Source organism: Aureobasidium namibiae (genome assembly GCF_000721765.1).
Source record: "Aureobasidium namibiae CBS 147.97 unplaced genomic scaffold scaffold_22, whole genome shotgun sequence".
NCBI classification, from domain to species: domain Eukaryota; kingdom Fungi; phylum Ascomycota; class Dothideomycetes; order Dothideales; family Saccotheciaceae; genus Aureobasidium; species Aureobasidium namibiae.
The window spans coordinates 290,197-314,714 of NW_013581187.1; the positions used below are offsets into that span (position 1 = coordinate 290,197).

A 24,518-nucleotide genomic window follows, 5' to 3' on the forward strand; every position below is an offset into this window, starting at 1 on the left:
TAAAGTGGGCGCAGTATTGCAGCACCTTCGAACATGTTGAAAGCGTTTTTACAGAGGACGGCCACCAATGAAGTCAGCCCAGGGGCGAACCTCAGAGGGAATGCCCTCGGGCTTGGGCAGCTTCTCGCTCATGCACTGAGCGAAGAGGACAGCAGTCTTGGTCTCCATAAAGAGAGGGACACCAAAGTCGACAGCGTTACGGCGCATAACGTAGTCCTCGTCAACAAGACTGCTAGCACGGACCTTGGCCAAGTTGAAGACACCACGAATGTCGTACTTCTCGAAGACCTCACGGAGGGCACGCTTGTCCTCCTTGGGGAACTCGATGACCTCGACCTTGACACTACCATCCTTGGAGTTGCTCTCGAGGTGGTTCTTGACAGACTCATTGGCAGCGAAGAGCTTGAAACCAAGAGGGTTGACGTAGTCGACAATCTTGGCGAGATCAGGGTTGTTGATGTCTCCACCGAAGAGGAGACCCTCACCAGGCTGAGGGCAGCGGAAGTTCATCATAGATTGAGCCGCAGCCCAGTAGGCCTCAACGAGGTCCTTACCGAAGCAAGCCATTTCACCAGTAGAAGACATCTCAACACCGAGGTAGGGATCGGCACCGGCAAGACGAGTCCAAGAGAATTGAGGAACCTTGACAGCGAGGTAGTCACGCTTCTCGGCCAGGAGGTCGACGGGCTCGGGAACGTTGGTGCTGGTAAGAGCGCGAGTGGCAACATCAATGAAGTTGGTGCCGAGGACCTTGGAAACGAAGGGGAATGAACGGGAAGCGCGGAGGTTGCACTCAATGACCTTGAGAGAAGATTCACCGCCGTTGGGGTTGTCGGCATCGATGATTTGCATGTTGAAGGGACCAGTAATCTTCCAGGCCTTGGCAACCTTGTCGGCAATGACCTTGACACGCTTGATGGTATCCTCAGAGAGCTTGGCAGGGGGCAGAACAAGAGAAGCATCACCAGAGTGGACACCGGCGTTTTCGATGTGCTCACTGACAGCGTGGACAAGGACCTTGCCATCGTGAGCGACAGCGTCAACATCGATCTCGCGGGCACCTTCGATGAACTGAGTAATAACGACGGGGTGATCGGGGCTGACTTCGGCAGCGGCGTTGAGCTTCTCCTCGAGTTCGGCCTCGGAGCGAATGACAGTCATAGCAGCACCGGACAGGACGTAAGAGGGTCTGACGAGAACAGGGTAACCGACTTTGTTGGCGAATTGTTGAGCTTCGGCGTAGGAGGTGAGTTCGCTCCAAGCAGGCTGGTCAACACCAATAGAGTCGAGGATGGAAGAGAATTGCTGACGGTCCTCGGCCTTGTCAATGTCCTTAGGGTCGGTACCAAGAACCTTGGCCTTGCCGCTTTCCTGGAGCTTGAGGGCGATGTTCTGGGGGAGCTGACCACCGACAGAGACGACGACACCAGAGGCAGTTTCAAGTTCGTAGATATCCATGACACGTTCGTAAGAAAGCTCCTCGAAGTAGAGCTTGTCGGCGACATCGAAGTCAGTAGAGTAAGTCTCTGTACGCAAAAGTCAGCGGTCTGTTCGGCACACTGAGACGGCTTTGCTTCATACCAGGGTTGTAGTTGATCATGACAGTCTTCTTGCCCTGGTCCCTGAGAGACATAGTAGCGTTGACAGCGCACCAATCGAACTCGACGGAAGATCCGATTCTGTAGCAGCCGCTTCCTAACACGATAATACCATGGTCGTCAAATGTGATATCATTCTCGGAAGCATTATAGGTCGTCTGGTGTCTAAGTTAGTCACGGCTACAGTAGGAAAAAGAAAACAAGTGAAGTTAGTTGAACAAGTCATGTTAGTTAGTTATGTAGCAGGTCCGAAGCCAAGGTAAAGTCTGCCACGTAATCATGCTCAAGCTCAGTAGAGAAACATCAGGTCCCGTAAAGAAACTCATCAAGTCCATAGAAAAGCTTCGTCAAGTCCATCAAGTGCGATAAAGAAACTCCATCAAAGCCATCAAGTCCTTCAATTCCATCACGTTCGAAACGAACAGCGGAGTGCTACCGTTTGGAGTCACTCGGAAGATAAAGATGTTGAGGTCGAGATGTCCATGGACAAAGAGGAGAAGCGACGGTGACCAGGAACGATTTGGTGGTCATGACCAGATGACGATTTGCTTCAATCAAGGTACAACTCGAACTCCATGACATCCATGTCGTCGGCCTCAAGGTTGCCGTCGAACTCGGCCTCGGCCAATTCGTAGGCCTCGAGCTCGAGAGCATCGTAGGCTTCGGCAGCCTGCTGAGCTTCGAACTTGATCACATTGTTGCGGTGAAGGTCCGACACGAGGTGAGAGTACTTGAGCACGTTCTCTGACGCACAAAGCATGAAACAGAAACCACACCACAACGGACTGGTGCGATCGGCATTGACAGTCTTCTTGTGTGTAGGAGTGTTGAGGTGGTTGGAGTAGTGGTCAGCGTCGCGACAAGCCAGGTTGCAATCAGTGCAGAAGAAGTTCTTGTTCGCGCGATTCTCTGCGTACATCTCGGTTTTGCGACGAGCCCAAGCCTTGGTCTCTTCTACGAGCTTCTCAGGGTGGGCGGCATAACGCACAGTACGTTCGTTGAGCTTCCTGGCCAGATACCCATCGTGATTGGTCTCCATCTGCTTGTGGTGATACTTGGCGCCGTTCGCTGCGGTCCAAGCACGGTAACCGTCAGGATCACGCTGCTTGAAAGCGACGTTCCAGTTGTGGGTGAGGATGGCCGCCTTTTCCCTGTGATTCCTGCCGACCAAGATCGCAATTTCTTCCAGCTGCTCGTCGCTGAGGTCGAAGTTTCTACGCACGCCCTCATACAAGCAACAGTGGCTGCAGAGTCCGTCATACTCAAGGTCGGATCTAGGCCACAGGCACATGTGACCCATACCATAGTCTCTCTTGTAGGCACGCATAGCCCAGAAATTGAAGGAGAAGGTACCTTCGAGAGCCATGAAGAGCAGACGAGTCATCGGAACGAGACCCGCGCGAGGGAGAGTAGTTGTCCATGCAAGTAGGCCTTTGTGAACGATGGCATAACCTTCAGCGAGGGCTTGCTTGACCAGCGAGGGCAATGCGGTCAGCTTGTCGTAAGATTCAAGACGATGCTTGCCGCCGTACTTTTCGTCGGTTCCTGAACCAATGTAGATCTTGGGGCGACAACCTCTCTTGGTGAGAACCAGAACGTAGACGATGAAGCCTGGGCAGTAGAAGGATGGAAGACTTTTGAACCACTCGATGGTTGGAGCAGTGCCGGACTTGAGCTTGTCTCCAAGGTCAGAAGGAAACATCAGCTCGATGTCAGAGGCGAGCTGTTGAAGGTCGGTGTATTTTTTGATCTTGGTCGAGTAGAGCGCATTCTTCATGCGTCTAGGAGTGTCGCTGAGACACTCAAAGGTGAGCGAAAATACGAAGTCCTCAGTGTCAACATCGTCGGGACCGAGAACGAGAAGTTCATTGAGATCCTCGGAGTCGAAGGTTGAAGACATGATGAGGCTTGGGAGTCACTCCAGAGGTCAGCTGGTAATTCAAGTCGAACATGTTCGAACTTGGCTTACCAAAGCTGAAGAGCAGGCAAAGAAACCAGTCGAGTTTGTCGATGGACAAAGAGCTCAAGACTTGATGCTGGGGTCTAGGAGAAACGAACGTGTTCGAGGATCGAAGGACAGTGGTCGAGTCTTCAGAGCTTGAGAGTCACTCCCAAGGTCAGCTGAGAACTCAAGCTGGACGCCGTCCGAACTTGACTTATGAAGACCTGTCGGTCAAGCCGAGCGAGCAACTTGATGGAATCGAACAAAGCTGATTGCGAGATGGCTGGGACTTGGTGCGAAGGTCGAGATTGTCGATGGACAAATCCACAGACTTGAAGGTCGACGGAGTGCACGCAAAACGAGATGCCGGTCGTGATGGTTGACAATGAATGTCAACCTCGAGGCTGAGGCAGGAGTTCAGGTGGCAGGCAGCAACGAGGAAACGCGTGTGACCGCGAGTCGCGCAGACATGTTGGTCGAGGCAAGTGGGGGTGGTGGTCGCTCCTTCCTCAACTTGTGGAAGGCAACCAAGAAAAAAAAGCTGGGGAACGGCTGCTGGCCTCAGCCCCGCCCACAATCTGCTGGAGTGAGATGTAGTGGAGAGGGTTTGAAATGAAGAAAAGGCAGCTTATATAGGTGAATTTCAGAAGCCTCTCTCCGAGATCAAATCAGGGGCTCACAAGATTGATGCGCTGCAACTCGCTAAATGCGTGAAAGAAATTTCCACTGAGAGAGGCATCTCACCCACACTCCCCCTGGCAGGCTCGAGCTTTGAACAAGACTGTGCATCTTGATGGGCATCCGGACGACAGCAGGTCCCACTGAGAGAGGCGGAGGTGCAAGCGAGGTTGACATTGAATGTCAACCTTCAGGCTCTAACTGATGGCATATTGATGTGCTACAATATGATGGAAGACAGCAAGGTTGACAATCAATGTCAACCTTGAGGCTTGGACTTGATGGGGGACAGCAAGATTGACATTCAATGTCAACTCTCGTACCCTCACTGGCCAAGCCCAAGTCTGGAGGACGAAGTCTGATAAAGATCAAGGACTTGGTGACTCCATTGAGAGACCATGATCTTCGGGCTCTCGATGGTCAAGTTCAGACTTGGAAGATGACTATGCATTTCGATGGCACATGATAGCGACAAGTCCCATTCCCCCCTCCAAAACATAGCAATAAGTTCTGAGACCCTCCACCCACTCAAGTTTGAGTGGCGGCCATGTACTTGATTGAACTTGGCAGTTGAGGATGATGCGATCATGTAATGCCGAGACTCACTCGGAACATGACTGAGCAAAACTTGGCAGGCGTGTTGAGAATCTTCTCCGTGTGCTAGTCATCCGAAGTTGAACATGATGGCTTTGGACAAGCAGTCCTGAAGTCAACCCGATTTGAGCGGCGGTCAATGAGTGAAGGGATTTGACGGTATTGAGGAAGTAACCACCGAGGCCAACCAGACTTGGTTGGTGAGCAATAGTGGCCACCCCAAGTCCGCAAGCGGACTTGATAAACATGATCAAGTACTGCCTCTGGCCGTTCAAATTTGAGTGGCGGGCAAAGGAGCAATCATCCGAAGTGGACTTGGTGGCCTCGAAGAAGCGGTCTCCCCAACCGACTAGATTGATTTGGTAGACATGACGAAGACCAGGTCATGACAGACTTGTGTTGATCAAACCAGTCTGACAAACTTGATGGGCCTTATGAAGTAGACAGGTCTCATGATTGGCTGATAAATCAAGTTGAGAGCCACTCTCATGCCAGCCCTGAACTCCGAACGGTCGGAGAAACACATCCGGTCAAGGTTTGATCTTGACGGAGGACCAGTATCTCGGACATGACCGCCAAGTGCAGACGTGATCCAGACTTGGAGAGGTCTACCGAGATGGACTTGGTCCTGACCGTCAAGCCCGTCATGGTCTGCTTCCATTGGGAACAGTTCACAAGACAAGCTTGAGCATAGTGCTGTCTTGGTGGAGTGTATACGGACAGGTTCAAGTTCCACCCTCAAGGGAAGCTGCGAAGACTAGGCTTTGCTTCACAACTCGATCGTATCTCGAGAGTGGGCTTGAGGGACCTGGAGCCGTGGGATTATCTGCAAGCAGACTTGATCACATAGCTAAAGGTCAGGGTCACATGACCCATGACCGTAGCAGCGGCAGTGTCCAGAATCCAGGTTCCAGTATCCAGACATCCGTGGCAGCCAAGGCGGTATGGCCGCGACGAATGGTGTGCACGAACCAAGTCACGTGCTTGGCATATGGAAAGAAAGAAGAAAAAAGGAAATAAAAACTTACATAGAGGTAATTCTGACAACCTGTTAGCAACTGAGGGAGACGATAAGACGCGGGATACTCACAGTCGATGCCGGGAACTCCGCCGCGAGCGTATCGATTCTCTTGACGAAAGGTGTAATGCCAAAGTTCTTGCGGCGGGCACGGACCTCGTCCTCGGTGCTGTTCACAGCCTTGGCGATCTGCTTATCGGAGAAACCTTGCTTCTTGGCCGTGTGCATGAGCTCCTTCTTGACGCCGTAAAGGCTGCCAATGGCTTCGAGAGCGTGGGTGGTGTCAACAATGTTCTGAATCTTGTAGAGGAACCATTTGTCAATCTTGGAGAGTTCGTGGACGCGGTCGACAGAGTAGCCTTCGTGGAGCATGGCCTGGCCAACAGCCAACCATCTACGGTCGGTGGGGTTTGCCAAAACATCATCGAGATCCTCGAACTTGTCACCTTGGACACCGTGGTACTTGGGATCAACCTGACGGATAGCCTTTTGGAACGATTCTTCGAAAGTACGACCGATAGCCATGACTTCACCGACAGACTTCATAGCACTGCCAATATCACGCTTGACGTTTTGGAACTTGCTCAAGTCCCAGCGAGGCATCTTGGTGACAATGTAATCCAGAGAGGGTTCGAAGTTGGCAGTGGTAGTCTTGGTAACAGCGTTGGGCAGCTCAGGAAGAGTGTGGCCGAGACCAATCTTAGCAGCAGTGTAGGCAAGAGGGTAACCGGTAGCCTTGGAGGCAAGAGCAGACGAACGAGAGAGACGGGCGTTAACCTCAATGACTCTGTAATCGAGACCATCGGGCTGGAGGGCGTACTGGACGTTACATTCACCAACGACACCGAGATGGCGGACAATCTTGATGGCGGCGGTACGGAGCATGTGGTACTCCTCATCGCTGAAGGTTTGACTGGGCGAGACGACGATACTGTCACCGGTGTGGACACCGAGAGGGTCGAAGTTCTCCATGTTGCAGACGGTGATACAGTTGTCGGAAGCGTCACGAACGACCTCGTACTCGGCCTCCTTCCAGCCCTTGAGCGATTTCTCGACCAAGATTTGGGGAGACAGAGTAAGAGAACGGGCAGACAGGTTACGGAGCTCTTCGCGGTTGTTGGCGAAACCAGAACCAAGACCACCGAGGGCGTAGGCAGCACGGACGATGATGGGGTAGCCGACCTTCTCGGCGGCATCGAGAGCCTCATCAATGGTGCTGACAGCGATACTCTCAGCAATGGGGATGTCGATCTCCTTGAGAGCCTGAGCGAACAGGTCTCTGTCTTCACTAGTCTTCAGGGTCTGAATGCTGGTACCCAAGACTCTGACGTTGTAGCGATCGAAGATGCCCATCTCGTCCATCTTGACACCCAAGTTGAGGGCGGTCTGACCACCGAAAGAGAGGAAGATACCATCAGGGCGCTCCTTCTCAATGACGTAGGTAACGTATTCGGGGGTGACGGGAAGGTAGTAGATCTCGTCAGCAAGAGCGTGCGAGGTCTGGATGGTAGCAATGTTGGGGTTGATGAGAACAGATTGGATGCCCGCCTCTCTCAGAGCCTTGAGTGCTTGAGATCCTATTGCCTTGTCAGCATTTGTCTTTTCTCGTAGCTCCAGACTTGGACATACCAGAGTAATCGAACTCTCCGGCTTGTCCAATGGCAAGACCACCACTGCCGATAACCAGGACCTTCTTGACATCAATCAGGTTCTGGCCTCCAGCAATGGCTCCGCTCTCAATGTAAGCCTTGGAGCTAGGAGCAACCTGGGCGTTGCTGGTTGCATTGCGGACTTGAATGAAGCGGTTGGTGGATCTCTTGAGTGCGCGTACAGCGCGGGGGTTGGCAGAAGCAAAGCTCGACTGGGTCGTCAGAGTACGAGCAGCCAGTCTGGCAGACATGGGCTGTTGATTCTGGCGAAGCAGGTTCGAGGCTGTCTGGCGGACCAGACGCCTGGAGAAAGCCATGGCTAGGGTTGGTGTAGGGTAAAAGTAGGTGGTTTATAGGAATAACAGGCCGAGTTCAGTTGACGTTGGCCTTCCACAGGTGGTCGCTAATGTAGTCTGGAAGTCTTGTCAATTCCTCTTCACCAGTCCAGCCTCGGAGCACCGACTTGCAAACGCTCGTGCAGAGCTTCGAGGTGGGAGCAAGAAGATGGCGTACCTTGGGTTGTGGTGGTGGAGGGCGCAGTCCGCATAAGGGCGAATCGCGTGCCAATGGCAGATGGGTGAGTTGAGGCTGATTGCTCAAGATACGAGAGTGTGACAAGAGAGGAACGGTCAGAGAGCAGCGACGTCGAGTTATTTTTCACATCGGCCATGCACGGCTCTCGCGACCAAGAGATAAGGAGCACATCTTATCGCACCAGGAGCTCAAAATGCTGATTTGCAATATTCCCGGCTCGCTGCAACATCTCCCATACTTTGACCCACCACCGATGGCCGCCGACCCAACAATTTTGCAATTCGCGTGTATCGGTACCTTGAACTCTGTCATCCAGAGAAGCTCTATCCACCTGCTTTATTCATACCTCATGGCATTCTTCACCAGGAGAGCAACTCTTTCATCGTCTATTTAATCCGTCGCCGTGCCTGCTGTGCATTCTAATCGAATTGTGATCGTTGCTCGATCCACATCCAATGCCAATAAACGCATTGTTACGGCTTATGCGCAAGCTCAAGCTTATCCCTGCCACTTCTTTTTGCTGGGGAGCATCCCCGAGACCGGCGGCGCGGATCCTCACTTTGACTCATCGCAAAACTCGTCCACGTTTTGCATCGTGACTCAACTTCAATGACTGCCATGACTGCCAAGAAGAGTGGTATGCCGATCTGTGGGAATATCATATGTCATATAAACCTATCAACGGTGTAACAAAAGTGGTATACAAAATCTTAAATGTCCAGACCAACCCCAATCCCTTATGCAATAGAAGCAAATGCACGCTTTTTAGTACCCCTCTCTAGCTTCTCCTCCTGTTCTTCTGGCTCGTCGTCCATGCCGTGCACCTGTGCTTCCTTGATCTCTCTGCCCATGAGACCCAGAGCGGCCATGTTGAAGCCTAGCATGTTCTTCTCTTCCTTGACAAACTGTCCGTAGGCTTCAAGCACTTCGCTCAAGACGTCCTTGAGCTGCTTGCTAGCCACAATCTGTGAGTTGTGCGTTTGTAGCAAGAAGTAGAAGACACGCCATGCTAGTTGCGGTTGCATGCGGCGTTGTATGAACACTGAAACAAACATGAAAAGCACAGGAAGGGATGAGAATGGCACAACCATGAGGGCATCGTTGAGAGATGCATTCGGGATTCTGCGAATGGTCTGCAAAACGTGTTGCTCAGCACTCAGGTTGCCGTAGGTGAATACGGGGTTTCGTTGCGGCGGAGCAAGGTTTGGTTTTGTTGCCTTTTCGGCCTCCCATGCCTGAACAACTTGGTAGTCTGCGTAACCGAGCTCGAGAGCTTCCAATATACGTTCACCGTATGTCAAGGTGGCTATCGTTTGCTTGGACGCAGCAGCAACATCGTCTTCGGCACCCTCGTCGTCATCGGCGTGATCTTTATCGAGTTGAGTGGCCAGTGTTGACTCGTACATTTGTTCGAGCTCCTTTTCTCTCTCTTCTTCGAGGAAGATGAGATCATCCGTAACATCCCAGACGCGAATACTCTTGTCGTGACTCGCTGTGATGACCTTCTCACCAGTCCTGCTGACAACCATGGCCCACACCTCTCCGTGATGACCCTCCAACTTCTGGATTTGCTCAAACTTGTCACCGTCCCAAGTCTTGACGACTGAGTCCTTACTGGCACTGAAGAAGAGATGTTGCTCCTCCTTCTCGACAGGGTGAGGGATGAACAAGACTTGCATGACACTGTCCTGATGGGCGAAGAAAGCTTTGTGGCAGTCACCAAAGTCCAGACCCCAGATACGAACGTTCTTGTCCGCACTGCAAGTGGCGATGAGTTTGCTATCTGACGAGATGGAAATGTTGAGGACGGGGAGCTTGTGACCGTAAAGAGTGAGGAAGAGTTTAAGGGTGTCGACGAAGAAGACCTTGACGGTATTATCGAGAGTTGAGAGGGCGAGAAGGCGGGAATCAGGAGAGAAGCATACACTCAGAACATCGTCTGCAACCTTGAGTATGCGGGTCTGAGTAAGCTTGAGTTTGGGTGTGGTTCTACGAGTACCGGGAATCTCTTCCTGGACAATGTCGAACTTCCAGAACTTGGCAGCCTTGTCGGCACCTCCAGTCACGACCGAGGTTCCATCGGGATGAACCTGGAGAGTCCACACAGCACCGTCGTGTGCCTGGAATTTGTCAATCAGAGCAGAAGAGGCAATGTCGTACAGCTCGAGCTCTCCAGTCTTTGTTCCTACCAAGACAATCTTGTCACCAGGCAAGAACGTGCAACAAAGTGATTGACCACACTCAAGAGTTCGGAGACAGCTCTGTGTCTTGACATTCCAGATTTTGAGGAGTCCAGCGGATGCAGATGCGAGCATGCGGTCGTCAGAGCTCAGAGCCAGAGCGCGAATGTCGGTTCTGTGTCCAGGCATGTCAACAGCCAAAGCGCGGTTGTAGTCAGGAGCCTCGGCGGTAGCCTTCTTGGCCTTTTCCCTGCTGGTAATCGTGTAGGCTTCGATCTGGTTGTTGGTAGTCGAGCAAACCAATTCCACGTTCTTGGAAGATCTGCTGGCAGCCCAAGCGGCCGAACGAACCTTTCCGCCAGTGCGGACGATGACATACGAGACAAAGACCTCGGAGACGTCGGGGGTTGTGTTTTCCTCCTCTTTCTCGGCTTCAGCAACCGAAGCGCCTGCAGCAGCGACCTTTTCTCTTCTTCTCTTTCTCTTTCTAGCCAAGCTCTTTTGCACTTCCTCGTCGGATCTGATGCGCCAAATCTCAACAGCCTTCTCGGAACCGTGAACAGCAATGTATTCGCCCTTGGGATGGAATGCGACGCTCAGAGTGCGGTCCTTACTCTGGCGCAAGAGGATGCCCTGAGCAGTGAGAGAGTTTGACTGCTTTGCTTCGGCGATATTTGCACCAAATTCGGCCAGACTGTCGAGATCGAGCGACCAGACCTTGAGTTCACCGTCGTTGCCAGCAGTGATGCAGCCCATACCATCGGGAGAGACACCAAGAGCCCAGCACTCGCCGTTTGTCTGGGCGACATGTGTTTCGATACAGTGGGGAGTTGAGAGGTCCCAGATCTTGATCAGAGCATCCTTGCTGGTGGTGAGCAGGTATTTCTCCTCGAACTCTTCGGGCTCGCCTGAGGTGACATCGACAGCCTCGTCTGTGTGAGGGGACTGACGACCGGAGGGTCTTGTGCGAATAAAGTGCAGGCCAGTGATTTGATCCTTGTGTCCTCGGAGACGGAATTCGGCGGACTCGGAGAGCAGGTTCCAGATGATAATGTCCGTGTCCTTGGAGCCACTAGCAAGTCTTGCACCTTCGGAGTCGAACACAAGGTGGGTGATGGCGGAGCGGTGGCCATTGAAGCTCATGATGGGGTTGTTGGACAAAGCATCCCAGACTCTGATACTTCCATCCTGGTATCCGACGGCGAACAGATCGGGCTGAGCAGAGCACTGAGCAATGGCTGAGACCTGAGACTTGCAGTCGACATCGTGCCAGCGACTCAGCAGCTCGCCCTTCTTGACATCCCATGCCAGGACATGCTCGTTAGCGCCGACGTAGGCTCTTCCAGCACCAGTGTTTCGCGAGGACGATGAGACGAGATTATCGGGTGTCCAGACAAGGTTGGAAAGGACAGTGTTGACAAGACCAAAGGTGGCCGACTGCTCGTACTTGCGATAGGATTTGACCATGTTGCCGACGACGGCAGCAAGAGAGGCTTGTCAAGGCAAAAAGTTCTTGAATCTCGAAAAAGTTGGCTGGTCCAAGCGTGAGCGTGCTGCGGCCAAGAAAGTGTGGGGAAGAGGCCTCGCATGACGATCCCGTAGGGCTGCGCGGCCGCCAGTCGACGCTCGCCAAAGCCACTTGCAGTGCACCCTGCTGCTGTCTATACCCTTCTGCTACACCGCCCCTCGTCTCTGTTCTTTCCTGCACTATCGAGTCGTCTCCAACATGCTGTTGCTCGACTACCAAAATGTCCTGATTGAGTCGCTACTCAAGGACCGCTTCTCTGGGTAGCTACCCCTCGTCTCCATCCTGCTCCCACGCGTCCCAGACCTGCCGACTGATGCCTTGTCTCTACAGCGCGACTCCCACTTCAATTGACCAGATCGTCTCCGACTTCGACGGCGTCACCTTCCACATCTCCACCCCCACGTCAAAGACAAAGATCCTCATCTCCATCAACATCAAGTGCTACAAGGAGCTCGTCCAATATGGTGCCGAGCAGGTTCTCGAACGCGAATACCAGGGCTACATTGTCTCGCCCGAGACCGGCTACGACTTCTCCGTAGAAATCGATCTTGAGAACCTCCCCGCCGACCAAGAAGCCCGCACCGACCTCATCTCCCGCCTCAGTTTGCTAAAGCGCAATGCCATGGCTGCCCCCTTCGAGCAGGCCTTTGACGAATACCAGGCACTGCACGAAGAGGCCTCCAAGTACACTTCCGAATCTGCCCCCCAGGGTGTCCTTGAGGGTGGCCAGGTCAGAGCCATTCACTACCGCGAGGAAGAGGCCATCTACGTAAAGGCCAGTCACGACCGTGTCACCGTTATCTTCAGCACAATCTTCCGCGAGGAAACGGATCGCATCTTTGGCAAGGTCTTCTTGCAAGAGTTTGTCGACGCCCGTCGCAGAGCTATTCAGAACGCCCCGCAAGTTCTCTTCCGTAACGACCCGCCTCTGGAACTGCAGGGCATGTCTGGTCTGCCTCCCTCAGGCACCGCTGACGTCGGCTACGTCACCTTTGTTCTGTTCCCTCGCCATCTTCAACCCGCCAGAAGATACGAGGTCATCTCGCACATTCAGACTTTCCGCGATTATTTCCACTACCACATCAAGGCCTCAAAAGCCTACATCCACTCGAGAATGCGCAGACGAACTGCCGACTTCCTTCAAGGTGGGATAGCCGCTCATACCATTCGCGCCACTGTGCTAATTTCCAAACAGTCCTTCGTCGTGCAAGACCAGAGGCCGAGGAGAAGGAGCGCAAGACCGCCAGTGGCAGGACCTTCAGGGTCCAGGCGTAGATATATACCCTGTCCATACAGCAGAAACGATACACTTCAATGACCTCTTGATTTTGTCTATGTTGTTCTCAGAGCACATGTGAGATATGGGTAGTTTCAATTACTGGCTCTTCCATAAAATGCATTAATTTATGCTTCCAAGATCAGCCTCGCTGTGGGGATGACCCTGTCTCTGTCATATCGTACCATGCCAAATGCTCTGCATCGGCGAGACGCGAGGAAAATATACCACTAGCCTGCCCAGTGAACTCTTGTATCTGCTAGAGTAAGCTCTTGGTGTCTTAGTTTGCATATACCGTGTTGCTGTCTGTTGATGGTAGATTTTCTGTTTTCCTGACTTTCTCAATCAAGTTTCACATATTCTGGAGTGTATCCTAGCAAAAATCATTCCGAGCAAAGGCAAGGTGCCCAAAAGTACAGCAGAGTCATCAATACGGTGACGGAGCTCTCCTCTAGTTAGACATTGATCTATCTTCTGACAGTGATGTTTTGTTTCGTCGGAGCATCTTTTCCAGTTGGTTGTGCCGCAGCTGCTAGAAACATAGAGCAGGGAAAGTGAAAGCTTGGCGTACGTGATGAAGAGGCTCGTGTTTCATGCTTTCACTCTGCCTGAACTGCAAGCATGGAACTCGATTAAACCTACGACCAGAAACTGATCTCGAGTCTCTTAGCTTCACATCTACACTCACTTCTTCTACCTGCACGACCTTGGTACCTACAGCTCTTGTTTCACATCGCAGACTCACCAACGTCTTCCAGAGCTTAACTGATTACCCCGCCTGTTCGCACGCATCGTTGCATCCACGATGCCACCACGCTACTTCAAGAATGATGAGGCTCTCAGCAGCAGAGATCCACACAAACAGCTAATAGCCTCACTCACTCGTCTGGTCGTCCAGTATCCACCTGCTGAGGTGCGCGCTGGCGGCGGCATTTACAACGGGCCTACCAGCGTCGCTTACCTTTTCCTGATTCTACAGCAGTTCTACTCGGACCTCATCATCGAAGGCATTCAGCTCGGTACCTGGTCTGCCGCCTACCTCAAACAGTCACAAGACCACATCAAATCGTTCCCTGGTCCTCGTGTTGGCAAATGTGGCATCGCTGACGACATTCTGGCGCTCTTGGCCATCGGAGCCGCTAGCTCCAAAGATGCAGACATGGCAACAGAACTCTGCGATTATGCTGCCGAAGTCCTCGACGATGACAGCGAAAATGAGTGGCTCTATGGGAGAGCAGGCTATCTCTACTACCTTCGTCTGGTCAAGGCTGCCTTCGTCGATGATGCCAAAGTATCGCAGATGATCACAGACACTCAGGACGATGTTGTAGAGGCCATCCTGAGGTCACCAAGACCGTGGAAGTGGCACGGCAAGAGCTACGTGGGCGCTGTCCATGGCCTTGTCGGCATCATCACTCAAGTCACCCTTACCGATCCCGAGCGCTACGCCAGAGCTGTCGAGGCCGACCTCTCCGTTCTACTGACCTACCAATACGATACTGGCAACTGGCCTAGCAGCCTTCCACCAGGAAAGGACAAGCTTGTTCAAGTGTGCCATGGAGCCCCCGGAGTGATCAACTCTCTTCTCTCGATCAAGAGCCATTTCCCAAAACTTGAAAGCAGGATTGACAGCGCAATTCGCAAGGGTAGAGAATGCATCCTGGAACGCGGCCTCCTCACCAAGGAGCCATGCTTGTGTCACGGCATCTCTGGCAATGCACTTGCGCTGGACAACGAACAATGCCAACACTTTCTGACCTATACGACCGGCCACGAGATGAAGGGGCTGGAAAAGGATGGCTTGGTCGAAAAGTCGGACAATCCGGAGGGGCTGTGGTGCGGTGAGGCAGGTCGTGCATGGGCGTGGGCTGTCATGGACAAGGGGCTGCCAAAGAGGCTGCTTGGCTACAATGACATCTGAGAGATTGTGATGGACAATCAGCAAGCTCGAAGCCATTTCGGAGGAAAGGCTGGGAATGAGTGTAACAACGGTAGCGGGCAATTGCACGCAAACGCCTTGACCTCAAGACGCAAGCATAACGCACGAGATGCAGGGCTGCAGGGGGCCTTGACTAGTGGTTTACGACATAACGAATGATGCATGACAGAGGCAGGGAGATGGCTGGAGCTTGAGCAACGCATCCCGGGATGAACTCGAAGATCAAACAGAGAGTGTTGATCGCCAAGTATCATAGCATAGCGCAAGACATAACTGATGACGAAAGTTGAGCTTTAATTATCCGACGTGTTTACACCCGTGGCCAGCGTTAATATAACGCACGGGCACTTTTCATCGTCTCGCAGTGAAGTGTTTGCGTGAAGTTTGATGTTGGCTGGGGAGCAGCGTCTTTCGACATCTTCATTACGAGAGGATCGTTTCTGCATTGTGTGGATGTAATTCTGATTTATTTCCCGTGTGCAAAAGTATGAACCGCATGTAGCTATAGAAATGCACAATAGTCTCGACGGGATAGTATTCATCGAGATGCGACATTACGGTACATACACATCCTCCGTAACTCTCACGCTCTCTCCCAGGAACATATAAAGCGTGGTGCAACTATGAAAGGGCATAAAGGCCTCGAGAAACAGGATAGTATCCATTGAGATGCGAAATCACGGTAGAACTCCATCTCATGCAACTCTCAGGCTCTCTTCCACGAAAGTCTAGCGGCGTGCAGCTATAAAAATGCACAAAGGCTTCGAGAATCTGGATAGTGTCCATCGAGATGCGATGTTCTGCCAGCTCTCCTTGGATGTAACTCTAATCTGGAGACCATTATGCCTTTCTATAGCGAGGGTGACGCTCTAGTTTTGCGTGGGAGACAGCGTGAGAGATACTCAACCGAAAAACTCCACTGAGCGTTTTGCTCCAGTCTTCTCAACTGCATCGATGAAATCTTTGGCCATGGCCCCCCCGCTAAGTTCGTCGCTGGCCTCTAGATATACATTTTTGAAAGCTTTCCAAAGGGCCTTGTCGTTCGGCCTTGGGTAGTAAGGGTCGTTCCACCAAAAACTATCGACCAGCTGTTCCAACCCCTGCGAGTTATGCTCGAATTCTTTGCATTGGTTGAAATCGAGGAGCCAGATGGAGAGTGATTGAGCAGTCGGATCGTTAGCTGGCGAGCTACCCAAGACAAACTCAACGTCATTGGCATCTATGCCAGCTGTCCAGTGCATGACGGCGAGTGCGCGAGCCATTGTAACAGCGTACATCTCGGTATCGAGCTTGAGATATTCCATCTCGTTGACGTGCAGAGGGAAATTTCGGAGGCGTACATTCTCGGTTTTGCTGTTGTCGTTTCTGCGTCCGAGATATAGACGTACGAGGCAGTCCTTGTTTTGTGGTCGCTTCAAGAATGCCTCCTTCTGCTTTCTAATCGACTTGGAGCAGAGTGCATCGACTATTGCTGCGCGGATTGATAGGGGTAAAGGGAGGATTCGCTCGGATATTAGGCCGTAGCTTGGGACCTTGATATCCGTGTCTGTAGCGAAATGTTGAGAGAAGTTGTTCCAGAAGATATTGGACTCGGAAGAGACCCATTCGTAGTAGATAGGCACATAAATATCTTGACGAAGGCCATGCGGAGTTTTGCGAAATGCTTCTCGAACTTTTTTGTGCACAGTGGCGTCTTGCCATAGTTGTTGGTGTTTTGCAGGTTTGGGGATCTTGATGACTTGATTGTCTTTGAGCGGAAATATCATTCCGCACTGACCTTCGCCAATCGAGACGAGGAATCGACTACTGTCATCCTCGACCACACGCGATATGCTACCGTATGCCTTCGTCGACAGCATACGGTTGAGAAGGACTTCAGGCGAGGCCTTACGCTCTTCTTCGGATGTAAAAGTATACATTTCTGTGGGTGAGTTCGAAGCGGAAGTGTAGTTTGGAGGGGAGAGTCGTCTTCTTCTGATCTTACCTTTCTGTGTATTTTAGGTGATGAAGGTGAGTCAGTCAGTATCTGCAGTGATGACCGGAAGACATTGCTCAAGAAAACTCGACATGACAGGCACCAGACGTCGGAGCGCAAACTTGCTCAATCTCCTCCCAAAAGTGTGTAACGCGTATAGCTGTAAAAATGCACAAGACTTTCAAGAAAGAGGATAGTGTCCATCGAGACACGACATACTCAAGGCTCTCCTTGGACAAACCTTCAATCCAGAAATTGTTGTGCCTCTATACAGTGAGGACGTTATTCTAGACGTTCGTGAGAGGAGTGGAGGAGTTCTTAGCATACGGCGAGGCAGTGCTGCATAGAGCTTCAAGTCGATGCGGACGAACTCGAATAGCGCAATATACGACACCCACCTACTATACGGATTTTCGACTTCCAAAGTCGCTGTGTCGGTCTCAGTCAAGTCGAAAGACGAGCGAGTGTGCAACCTCAGGGCGCTCTTTCAGGGCACCGGGTCAGAGTAGACAAACGAGCTGGGAGAAGATAGCAAAAGATGCAATTGTGCAACGAGGGGACCTTGACTAGCGGGTTGCAACAGGATCAATGATGCATGACAGAGGCAGGAAGAAGGCTGGAGCTCAAAGCAGGCTGGGCAAGGCATGCCGGGACGAGTTTGAGGATCAAACAGACAGCGGCGACGACGCTGAGGGTAGGTATATAGCACAAAGCAAGACAGCAGGATGACGAGGACGATCTCTATTTGGACGTGTTTATAGCAGGGCAGGCGTTGTGTTTGCGAAACATCATTTCCCGGACCAACGAGATTTGGCGCCGCACAGACCGCATTTCGTATCGGACGGAGTCCCTGAGCGAAGGTTTGTGTGCAGTTGCAGTTTGGCGTCCGGTTGGGGGGCAGCGGCAGCGCATTCCACGCTCGACCACCAGCTTTGTCTCAGTTCTCTCTCCCTGACGACGAGCCCCCGACACCGACGACCACAAGTCCACGGGCGCCCGCCATACTCAGCACCACAGTTTCCAACTGCAGTCATTCTTTCACCTCTTTCCTTAACACCCCTGTCGCTATCTGTGTAACCACTCGCCCATTGAACCTTCAAGCCACCGACGAGATCGACAAAACGTGACTCGCACCTGCATTCTCGACCACGCCCGCCGCATACCGACCATCGACGACTTCCCTCACTCGACCACCCATTCTTCGACACCGGCCATCAATCCCCATTATTTCGCCAGTTCGCGCCTGCTCATCCGCCGTCGACGTCTTCGACCCTGCGACGGAGAGCTGCGCACAAGATGAAATCGTCACCATGCTTGTCGCACCCTCTCGCCCTTGGCTCAACCTTCGCTATTCTTTTCTCTTCCGCCTTCGCCCGTAATTTCTCTTCCGCCCCGTCACCCAACATTGATCTCTCTGGTCTCGGCCGTGTCGCTCTGGCTGGCGATTTCGACTCAATATCTCTTTACACATACCAAGGACAAACCCAAAATGCAAACTTCGCCAATGGCAGCCAATATCTCTTCTCACAATACCCAGATGGCTCCTTTCAAAGTCTGGCCCTCGCCGATGCTTACATCACTACCATGTGCCCATTCGTCAGCGAAGGTGCTCTGCAAGGCATAGTCGTAGGAGGAAACTTCACCAGTCTCGGCGGTGTCCCTGCTCAAGGCATCGCTCTATGGAACCCAAACACCACCACTATCACTCCTTTGAACGGCCTTTCGGGTTCCGTGTCAGCCGTATACTGTGATGACGAGTCTTCAAGGGTTTACGTTGGAGGCAGCTTCACTGGAGGCAACTCAACAAACGCTATTGCCTGGTCTTCTGGATGGACTAACCTCCCTTTTGCTGGATTCAACGGCCCCGTCACATCAATCACCAAGAGCTCCAACGGTTCCATCATCTTTGGCGGATCTTTCGATGGTCTAGGCAACACAACCACTCCCACGAACAAGGACGCTCAGGTCATCAACCTCTCCGCTGGAAACATTACATCTGGCGCCGCGACCTCAACCTCTGGCTTCAGTGATCCTCGTAATATCATTTGCCAGACTGGTGATGATAGCGCTGGTAACGCCTGGCTCCTCGAAGACAACACTCCTGGCTTCTGGAGGGGCTCATTCGGCTTTGGCTTCATACCGACCAAATTGCGCTTGTACAATACCAACCAGGATGGTCGTGGAACCAAGACTTGGCGCTTCACTGCTTTCCCTATCAACGGAATCATGAACTTTACTTATACGGACGAGAGCGGCAAATTTGCCTCTTGCACTGCCGACTGCCCTCTGCCTCAAGGCAACACTTCATACCAAGATTTCCACTTCGTCAACTCTGTCGGTATGAATGATTTCCGTATCGACATTTCTGCTTGGTATGGTGCTGGAGGTGGCTTAAGCGGTATTGAATTGTTCCAGGACGACATTTACGCCTTCGCAATCTCCGACTTCAATGAGCCTCGTTGCGACAGTGTTAGCACCACCGGCGCCAACTCGACCGCCACTGGTCCTTGGGTGCAGACTCCCTCTGGACTCAGCACGTCTGATTATCTTACTGCCACATTGAACGGCAGTGTCACCACCGAGTCTGCACAAGTCGTCTTCAAGCCCGATATTAAGCAATCTGGAAACTACTCAATCACTCTTTATACTCCGGGCTGTCTACAGGACGATACTTGCTCCAGTCGTGGAATCGTCAATATCACTGGATCTATGACCACCGAGAAGGGTGCCATCACTACTACTTTGTACCAGACCAACTACTACGACAAGTACGATCAGATTTACTACGGCTACGTAGATGCTGCGTCTGATTCTTTCCGTCCCGAGGTCACTTTGACACCTGTCGCTGGCCAGAACACGCCCTTGACTGTTGTTGCACAACGAGTTCGCTTCGAATTGGTTACCTCGACTGGTGGTCTGAACGGCCTCTATGACTACGACCCGAATGTCGCAACTGTCAACACCGACTTTTCCGCTTCCAAGATTGACTCTGCTGCCATGTCCCTGGACACCGGTGCTAAGATCAACGCTCTTGCCGTTTACAAGGACGTGACCTACGTCGCTGGCAATTTCTCAAACGGCGACATCCACAACATCTTCAGCATTGGCGGCGAGAATGCCACTTCGCTTCCCGGAGGTGGGCTCAACTCTGTGGTGCGTACAATGTATCAAAATGAATCTACCATTTATGTCGGCGGCAACTTCACAGACACCGTGACTGCTCGAACCCCTGGCCTCAGTGGTATTGCCGCTTTCTCGGTTGATGATAACTCATGGAGAGCTCTTGGTGCTGGTGTTAATGGTCCCGTGTGGGCAATCGTTCCTCTCCAGCTGAACATCACTGGTGCGGACCAAGAGATAGTCCTCGCTGTGAGTGGTGACTTTACCAGCGTCAACGCTGTCGGTAGCAATGCCACTTACTCTGCTGATGGCTTCGCCGCTTGGGTGCCCTCCCGCGGCAACTGGCTCCACAACTTGGCCAACGCAACTGTCGCTTTGAGCGGTGGCCTACTGGCACAGACTATGGTAGCCGATTACGGTCAACTTCTAGCTGGATCACTCGTTGCGTCGCAAATCGGTATGAGTGATGCGGTCGCCCTCAGTGGCTCTGGTAGACCTTCCCTCTCGCCGCTTGGCATCTCCATCTCTGCTTCGCAAGAGTCTTCTACCAGGCGCAAGAGAGCTACTACCAGCCAAAACGTCACTGGCGTTGCCACCGGCTACTTCTATCTGGACAATGGTAAGAACATGACCATCCTTGGAGGTCATTTCACTGCCAACTCTTCAACTGGTTCCACCATTAACAATCTTCTCATCATTGACAACACCAACAATGGCCAGAGTGTTACCGGTCTCCCTAATACTATCGATGCGGACTCGACAGTCCTTGCTCTCGAAGTTCGCGATACCAGTCTCTTTGCTGGTGGCTCAATCACCGGAACAGCAAATGGTGATGACATTAACGGTTTGCTCGTCTGGGATCTTGCTACAAACGCTCTCGCTACCAGCCAGCCCGCAGCACTCGCCGGAAACTCTGTCACCGTCAATACTATTGCAGCCCAGCCTGGTTCTTCTAATGTCTTCGTGGGAGGCAGTTTCGAGAACGCAGGTTCTATGTCTTGCCCATCGTTCTGCATGTACGACACCGCACTGGGCCAGTGGATGCCCCCTGCCTCCGGACTTAGCGGTACCATCAACACCATGACCTGGAGATCCAACAACCAATTGATTGTTGGTGGAGATTTCACCACTGCTGGCAACCACACCAAACTGGCTCTATATGATTCCAAGAAGCAGACTTTCACCGATCTGGGCGCTTCGGCCAACCTGCCCGGTGCCGTTACCGCCATGTCTCCCGCTAATCCCAACTACGATGCTTGGTGGGTCGCAGGTACTGCGAGCAATGGATCTTCGTTCTTGCAAAAGTTTGATGGTACCAACTGGCACTCTGTCACTGGCCTTGGCTCTGCGACCGCCATCAGAGGCCTTCAGGTTATGTCTCTTACCGAAAAGCATCAGCTTACTGACCTCGTTCCCTCGAACGAGGTCTTGCTGATCACCGGTTCGATCGAGCTTCCTGACCATGGCAACGCCAGCGCTGTGCTATTCAATGGAACCACTTTCCAGCCTTTCATCCTTACTACCACTGCAAACGGCGGACAGGGTACACTCAGTGGAATGTTCGTCCAGAACCCTAGCAACTTCTTGAGCTCAAAGTGTAAGTGACTACCAAAAGGTTTTACTTGTGCGTATGCTGACAGTCCTTAGCCCACCATCTTGCCCTTGGGCTCGTAGTCTTGATCGGCCTTGCAATCGCTTGCGGCCTGACCTTCCTGCTGGTTGTCATCGGTATCTTGGTCGAACGTCACCGTCGTCGCAGACAGGGTTACGTGCCAATGCCTCAGCTGAGAGCCGACCAACATGCCAACCTGGACAGAATTCCTCCGGAGAGTCTGTTCAGCACGTTGGAAAAGCGTGACACCGCGCCTCGGGTGTGAGGCCGAGTGCCGACAAATCTGGAAAGTTGACTTTCGAAATGCAGCGTGGAGTTTGGGTGCTTTCTTTATTCATTTCACGACCAATTCCTCAAGAAGGAATTCGCATCAGCCAGTGGCTCGCGCGACTGGCTGGTGCAAACACAAAACTGTTCATACATTGAGGATGTCGATCACTATGGGCTGGAGCGCTTCTTTTCTTTTTCGCATCTCGCGAGTTGACTCGTTCTTGCTATTCCTTCACTTCTGTATTATACCTCCCATCACACGATGGCTTTGGATTTTTTTTTAGATGAGGATATTCCTGTTTCTTTCCTTTCCTTGTCTTGTCATTTTTCCCGTATTTCCTGCGAACGGTTAGCCGTTTACTCCTGTTCATTGTGGTCGAGCCCTCTTTCTTTTTCTTTTGCTGCAGATTAATGTATAGCGAGCAACGGCTTTGCTCTAGGGGATTGATTCTATTTTCGTCACCGAGGAGCAACTAATGATAAATGTCTACTTGTCTCACCATGTATCGAGTTCCTTTTGATGCACTGTCTCAATACCTCTTCTTGCCATCACTTCTTCTCGAGTTTGTCATTCCTCGCCAGTGAAATGGTTGGTGTTCGACCAGCAATGCCCTGATGCCAAGCCATTGTTGCGCTGCACGCAAACCCACACGACCGTTTGTGTTCCATCCCTATTCGTAAGCGAATTTCAAGTCGACGAACATCTTAGGGGCGTCTGAGGCAGACTACGGGTCAACATCCTAAGAACACAGTGGTTCGCATGAGAGCTGTTGTGCCGCGCCCAGAAAATCCGAGTCAACGCGCTGTGGTGGTGGTCGCCAAAAAGCGCGCGTTCAATTGCAAAGGAATGTTCAAGTTACCAAGAAAAGTCACCTTCGTAGAATACAAGCCAGGTAGATCAATCTCATTCTTCCCATTCCAGTTTCTCCTGCCATTTTCCACTTCTCTGAAGACTCTTTTCCTTCCGAAAGCAATTGGCATCATTACGACTTCCCATGTCCGACGCTGCGCTATGTTGTTGCGGGTGGGGAGGATAGTATATCTCTGCATTTTTGCATTGATCGTTATTGTGTGGACCGAGGGTCACAATGATGGCACTAAAGATATGGTTCATAAAGGGTGGAATATGACTGGCCATACATTCGGTCAAGGGTCCTCTTTCGCAATTGACGATGCAGTGGTGTCTGACGGCGAGAAGGCACGACCGCATGTGGACAAGAGCTTGGGTATAGCGCAGAAACAGAGAGTGATCACCTTGAAGGTATGAATGACAGGAGCGAATGAGATCAGTACATGCCAAAAACTACGTGACATACATGAGTTGACGACGAACGACAGGCACGACCTTCTCCATACGCCTACGTTTTCTACGCCACTCAAGACACCTACGCCTGTTCCGTACTCGTAAACATCCGCCAGCTCCAAGGCATACACAAAACACCCCACCGCATCTTCGTCCTGATCACCAAAGATATCTCTGCCAACTATGTCTCCGCACTCTCATCCACCGGCGCAATGTTATCTCTGCAGATCCCTCCACCACTAAGAGAGGGCACCGAAGGCGGTGTATACTACAGAGACTGCCTCCTGAAACTTTTTGGATTCAAAATGCACCGCATTGACCCCTCCCTTAAAAAAGTTATCGTGCTGGATTCCGACCAATTGATCCTTAAACCTCTTGATCATCTCTTCTACATGGATGCTCTCAATGCCGATCTAGCAGCACCAAGAGCCTACTGGATAGACAAACAAACATTTAGCACTGCGTTCATGGTCATCTCGCTGTCTGATCGCACATGGCGGAAAGTTGAAACGGCGTTGCAGAATGTCAAGATTGATCAATATGACATGGACATAGCTAACGAGGTGTTTGGAGATGAAGTGTTGATGTTGACAGGGAGTTTCGTGGCACTGAACAGTCATTGGGAAGATTGGAATCTCCCGCGTTGGTTTCATGCACCTGATGTTATTGTTACTGAGGTCAGCAATGGCACTGACACGCCAGAGATTACAAAGTCTGTGGTCAACAATAGCGCTGGCATGCGAGAAATCGAGATCAAGGATTTGAATAAGCGGCAAGAGGAGGTCCAGATATCTGAATCTAGGTCCGAAGCTTCTGATCAAGAGCCGGAGTCTATCGTGTCGGAAGGAAGGGAAGACTTTACTTCGACATCAGTGAAATGGAACACAGTGTCACAGCCAGTTCTACCGTCGATATCAACGAAAGCCGACGATAAGTCATTGGCTACAGACCACTCACACCCCTCGAGTGGTCGACTTCCCGATACCATTCCAGGCATCATCAATGCTCCCAAAGACAAAAAGCATGACCGACCGTTCACCCCAGACCGAGATCCAACAATCACCGAACACACCGACCTCAAAAGCCGCTACCTCTACAATCAATTATTCGACCTCTACAATCAAGTGTCCGTATTGCATTACACGGCCATGACAAAGCCTTGGGGCACAAACGCGATGATGATCGACCAAGGGCGACCAGACGCTCACCCGTTATTGAGAGAGCAATTCATGGCTTAGAGAAAAGTAGCCAAGGATGTCTGCCCTTCGGGTCTCGTTGGTGAACTATAACGTCAAATGCTTA

At 51.8% G+C, this 24,518-nt stretch overlaps 7 protein-coding genes across 7 annotated transcripts; 4 read left to right on the plus strand and 3 right to left on the minus strand.

Annotated features, from left to right (window-relative positions):
• Window positions 1-48: 48 nt before the first annotated feature.
• On the minus strand, window positions 49-7,796 carry M436DRAFT_56710 (carbamoyl-phosphate synthase-like protein arginine-specific large chain; the record flags this gene model as incomplete). Its single annotated transcript, XM_013567798.1, has 5 exons — window positions 49-1,526; window positions 1,582-1,756; window positions 5,841-5,852; window positions 5,903-7,407; window positions 7,460-7,796. 5 exons carry the CDS (start codon window positions 7,794-7,796, stop codon window positions 49-51), a joined length of 3,507 nt encoding a protein of 1,168 aa, XP_013423252.1.
• Window positions 7,797-8,750: 954 nt separating this feature from the next.
• On the minus strand, window positions 8,751-11,660 carry M436DRAFT_76432 (WD40 repeat-like protein; the record flags this gene model as incomplete). Its single annotated transcript, XM_013567909.1, has 1 exon — window positions 8,751-11,660. One exon carries the CDS (start codon window positions 11,658-11,660, stop codon window positions 8,751-8,753), a length of 2,910 nt encoding a protein of 969 aa, XP_013423363.1.
• A 259-nt stretch (window positions 11,661-11,919) lies between these two features.
• Window positions 11,920-12,996, plus strand: M436DRAFT_85807 (P34-Arc-domain-containing protein; the record flags this gene model as incomplete). The annotated part of the gene is made up of 3 exons (XM_013567910.1): window positions 11,920-11,981; window positions 12,052-12,866; window positions 12,917-12,996. The coding sequence occupies 3 exons, from the start codon at window positions 11,920-11,922 to the stop codon at window positions 12,994-12,996; spliced, it is 957 nt and encodes a 318-aa protein (XP_013423364.1).
• An 806-nt stretch (window positions 12,997-13,802) lies between these two features.
• On the plus strand, window positions 13,803-14,918 carry M436DRAFT_76434 (uncharacterized protein; the record flags this gene model as incomplete). The annotated part of the gene is made up of 1 exon (XM_013567911.1): window positions 13,803-14,918. The coding sequence occupies one exon, from the start codon at window positions 13,803-13,805 to the stop codon at window positions 14,916-14,918; it is 1,116 nt and encodes a 371-aa protein (XP_013423365.1).
• Window positions 14,919-15,838: 920 nt separating this feature from the next.
• On the minus strand, window positions 15,839-16,855 carry M436DRAFT_67574 (uncharacterized protein; the record flags this gene model as incomplete). The annotated part of the gene is made up of 1 exon (XM_013567868.1): window positions 15,839-16,855. One exon carries the CDS (start codon window positions 16,853-16,855, stop codon window positions 15,839-15,841), a length of 1,017 nt encoding a protein of 338 aa, XP_013423322.1.
• A 1,352-nt stretch (window positions 16,856-18,207) lies between these two features.
• Window positions 18,208-21,908, plus strand: M436DRAFT_85810 (uncharacterized protein; the record flags this gene model as incomplete). The annotated part of the gene is made up of 2 exons (XM_013567912.1): window positions 18,208-21,628; window positions 21,679-21,908. The coding sequence occupies 2 exons, from the start codon at window positions 18,208-18,210 to the stop codon at window positions 21,906-21,908; spliced, it is 3,651 nt and encodes a 1,216-aa protein (XP_013423366.1).
• A 1,131-nt stretch (window positions 21,909-23,039) lies between these two features.
• M436DRAFT_76437 (nucleotide-diphospho-sugar transferase) lies at window positions 23,040-24,454 on the plus strand (the record flags this gene model as incomplete). The annotated part of the gene is made up of 3 exons (XM_013567913.1): window positions 23,040-23,174; window positions 23,252-23,893; window positions 24,113-24,454. The coding sequence occupies 3 exons, from the start codon at window positions 23,040-23,042 to the stop codon at window positions 24,452-24,454; spliced, it is 1,119 nt and encodes a 372-aa protein (XP_013423367.1).
• Between the last annotated feature and the right edge of the window lie 64 nt (window positions 24,455-24,518).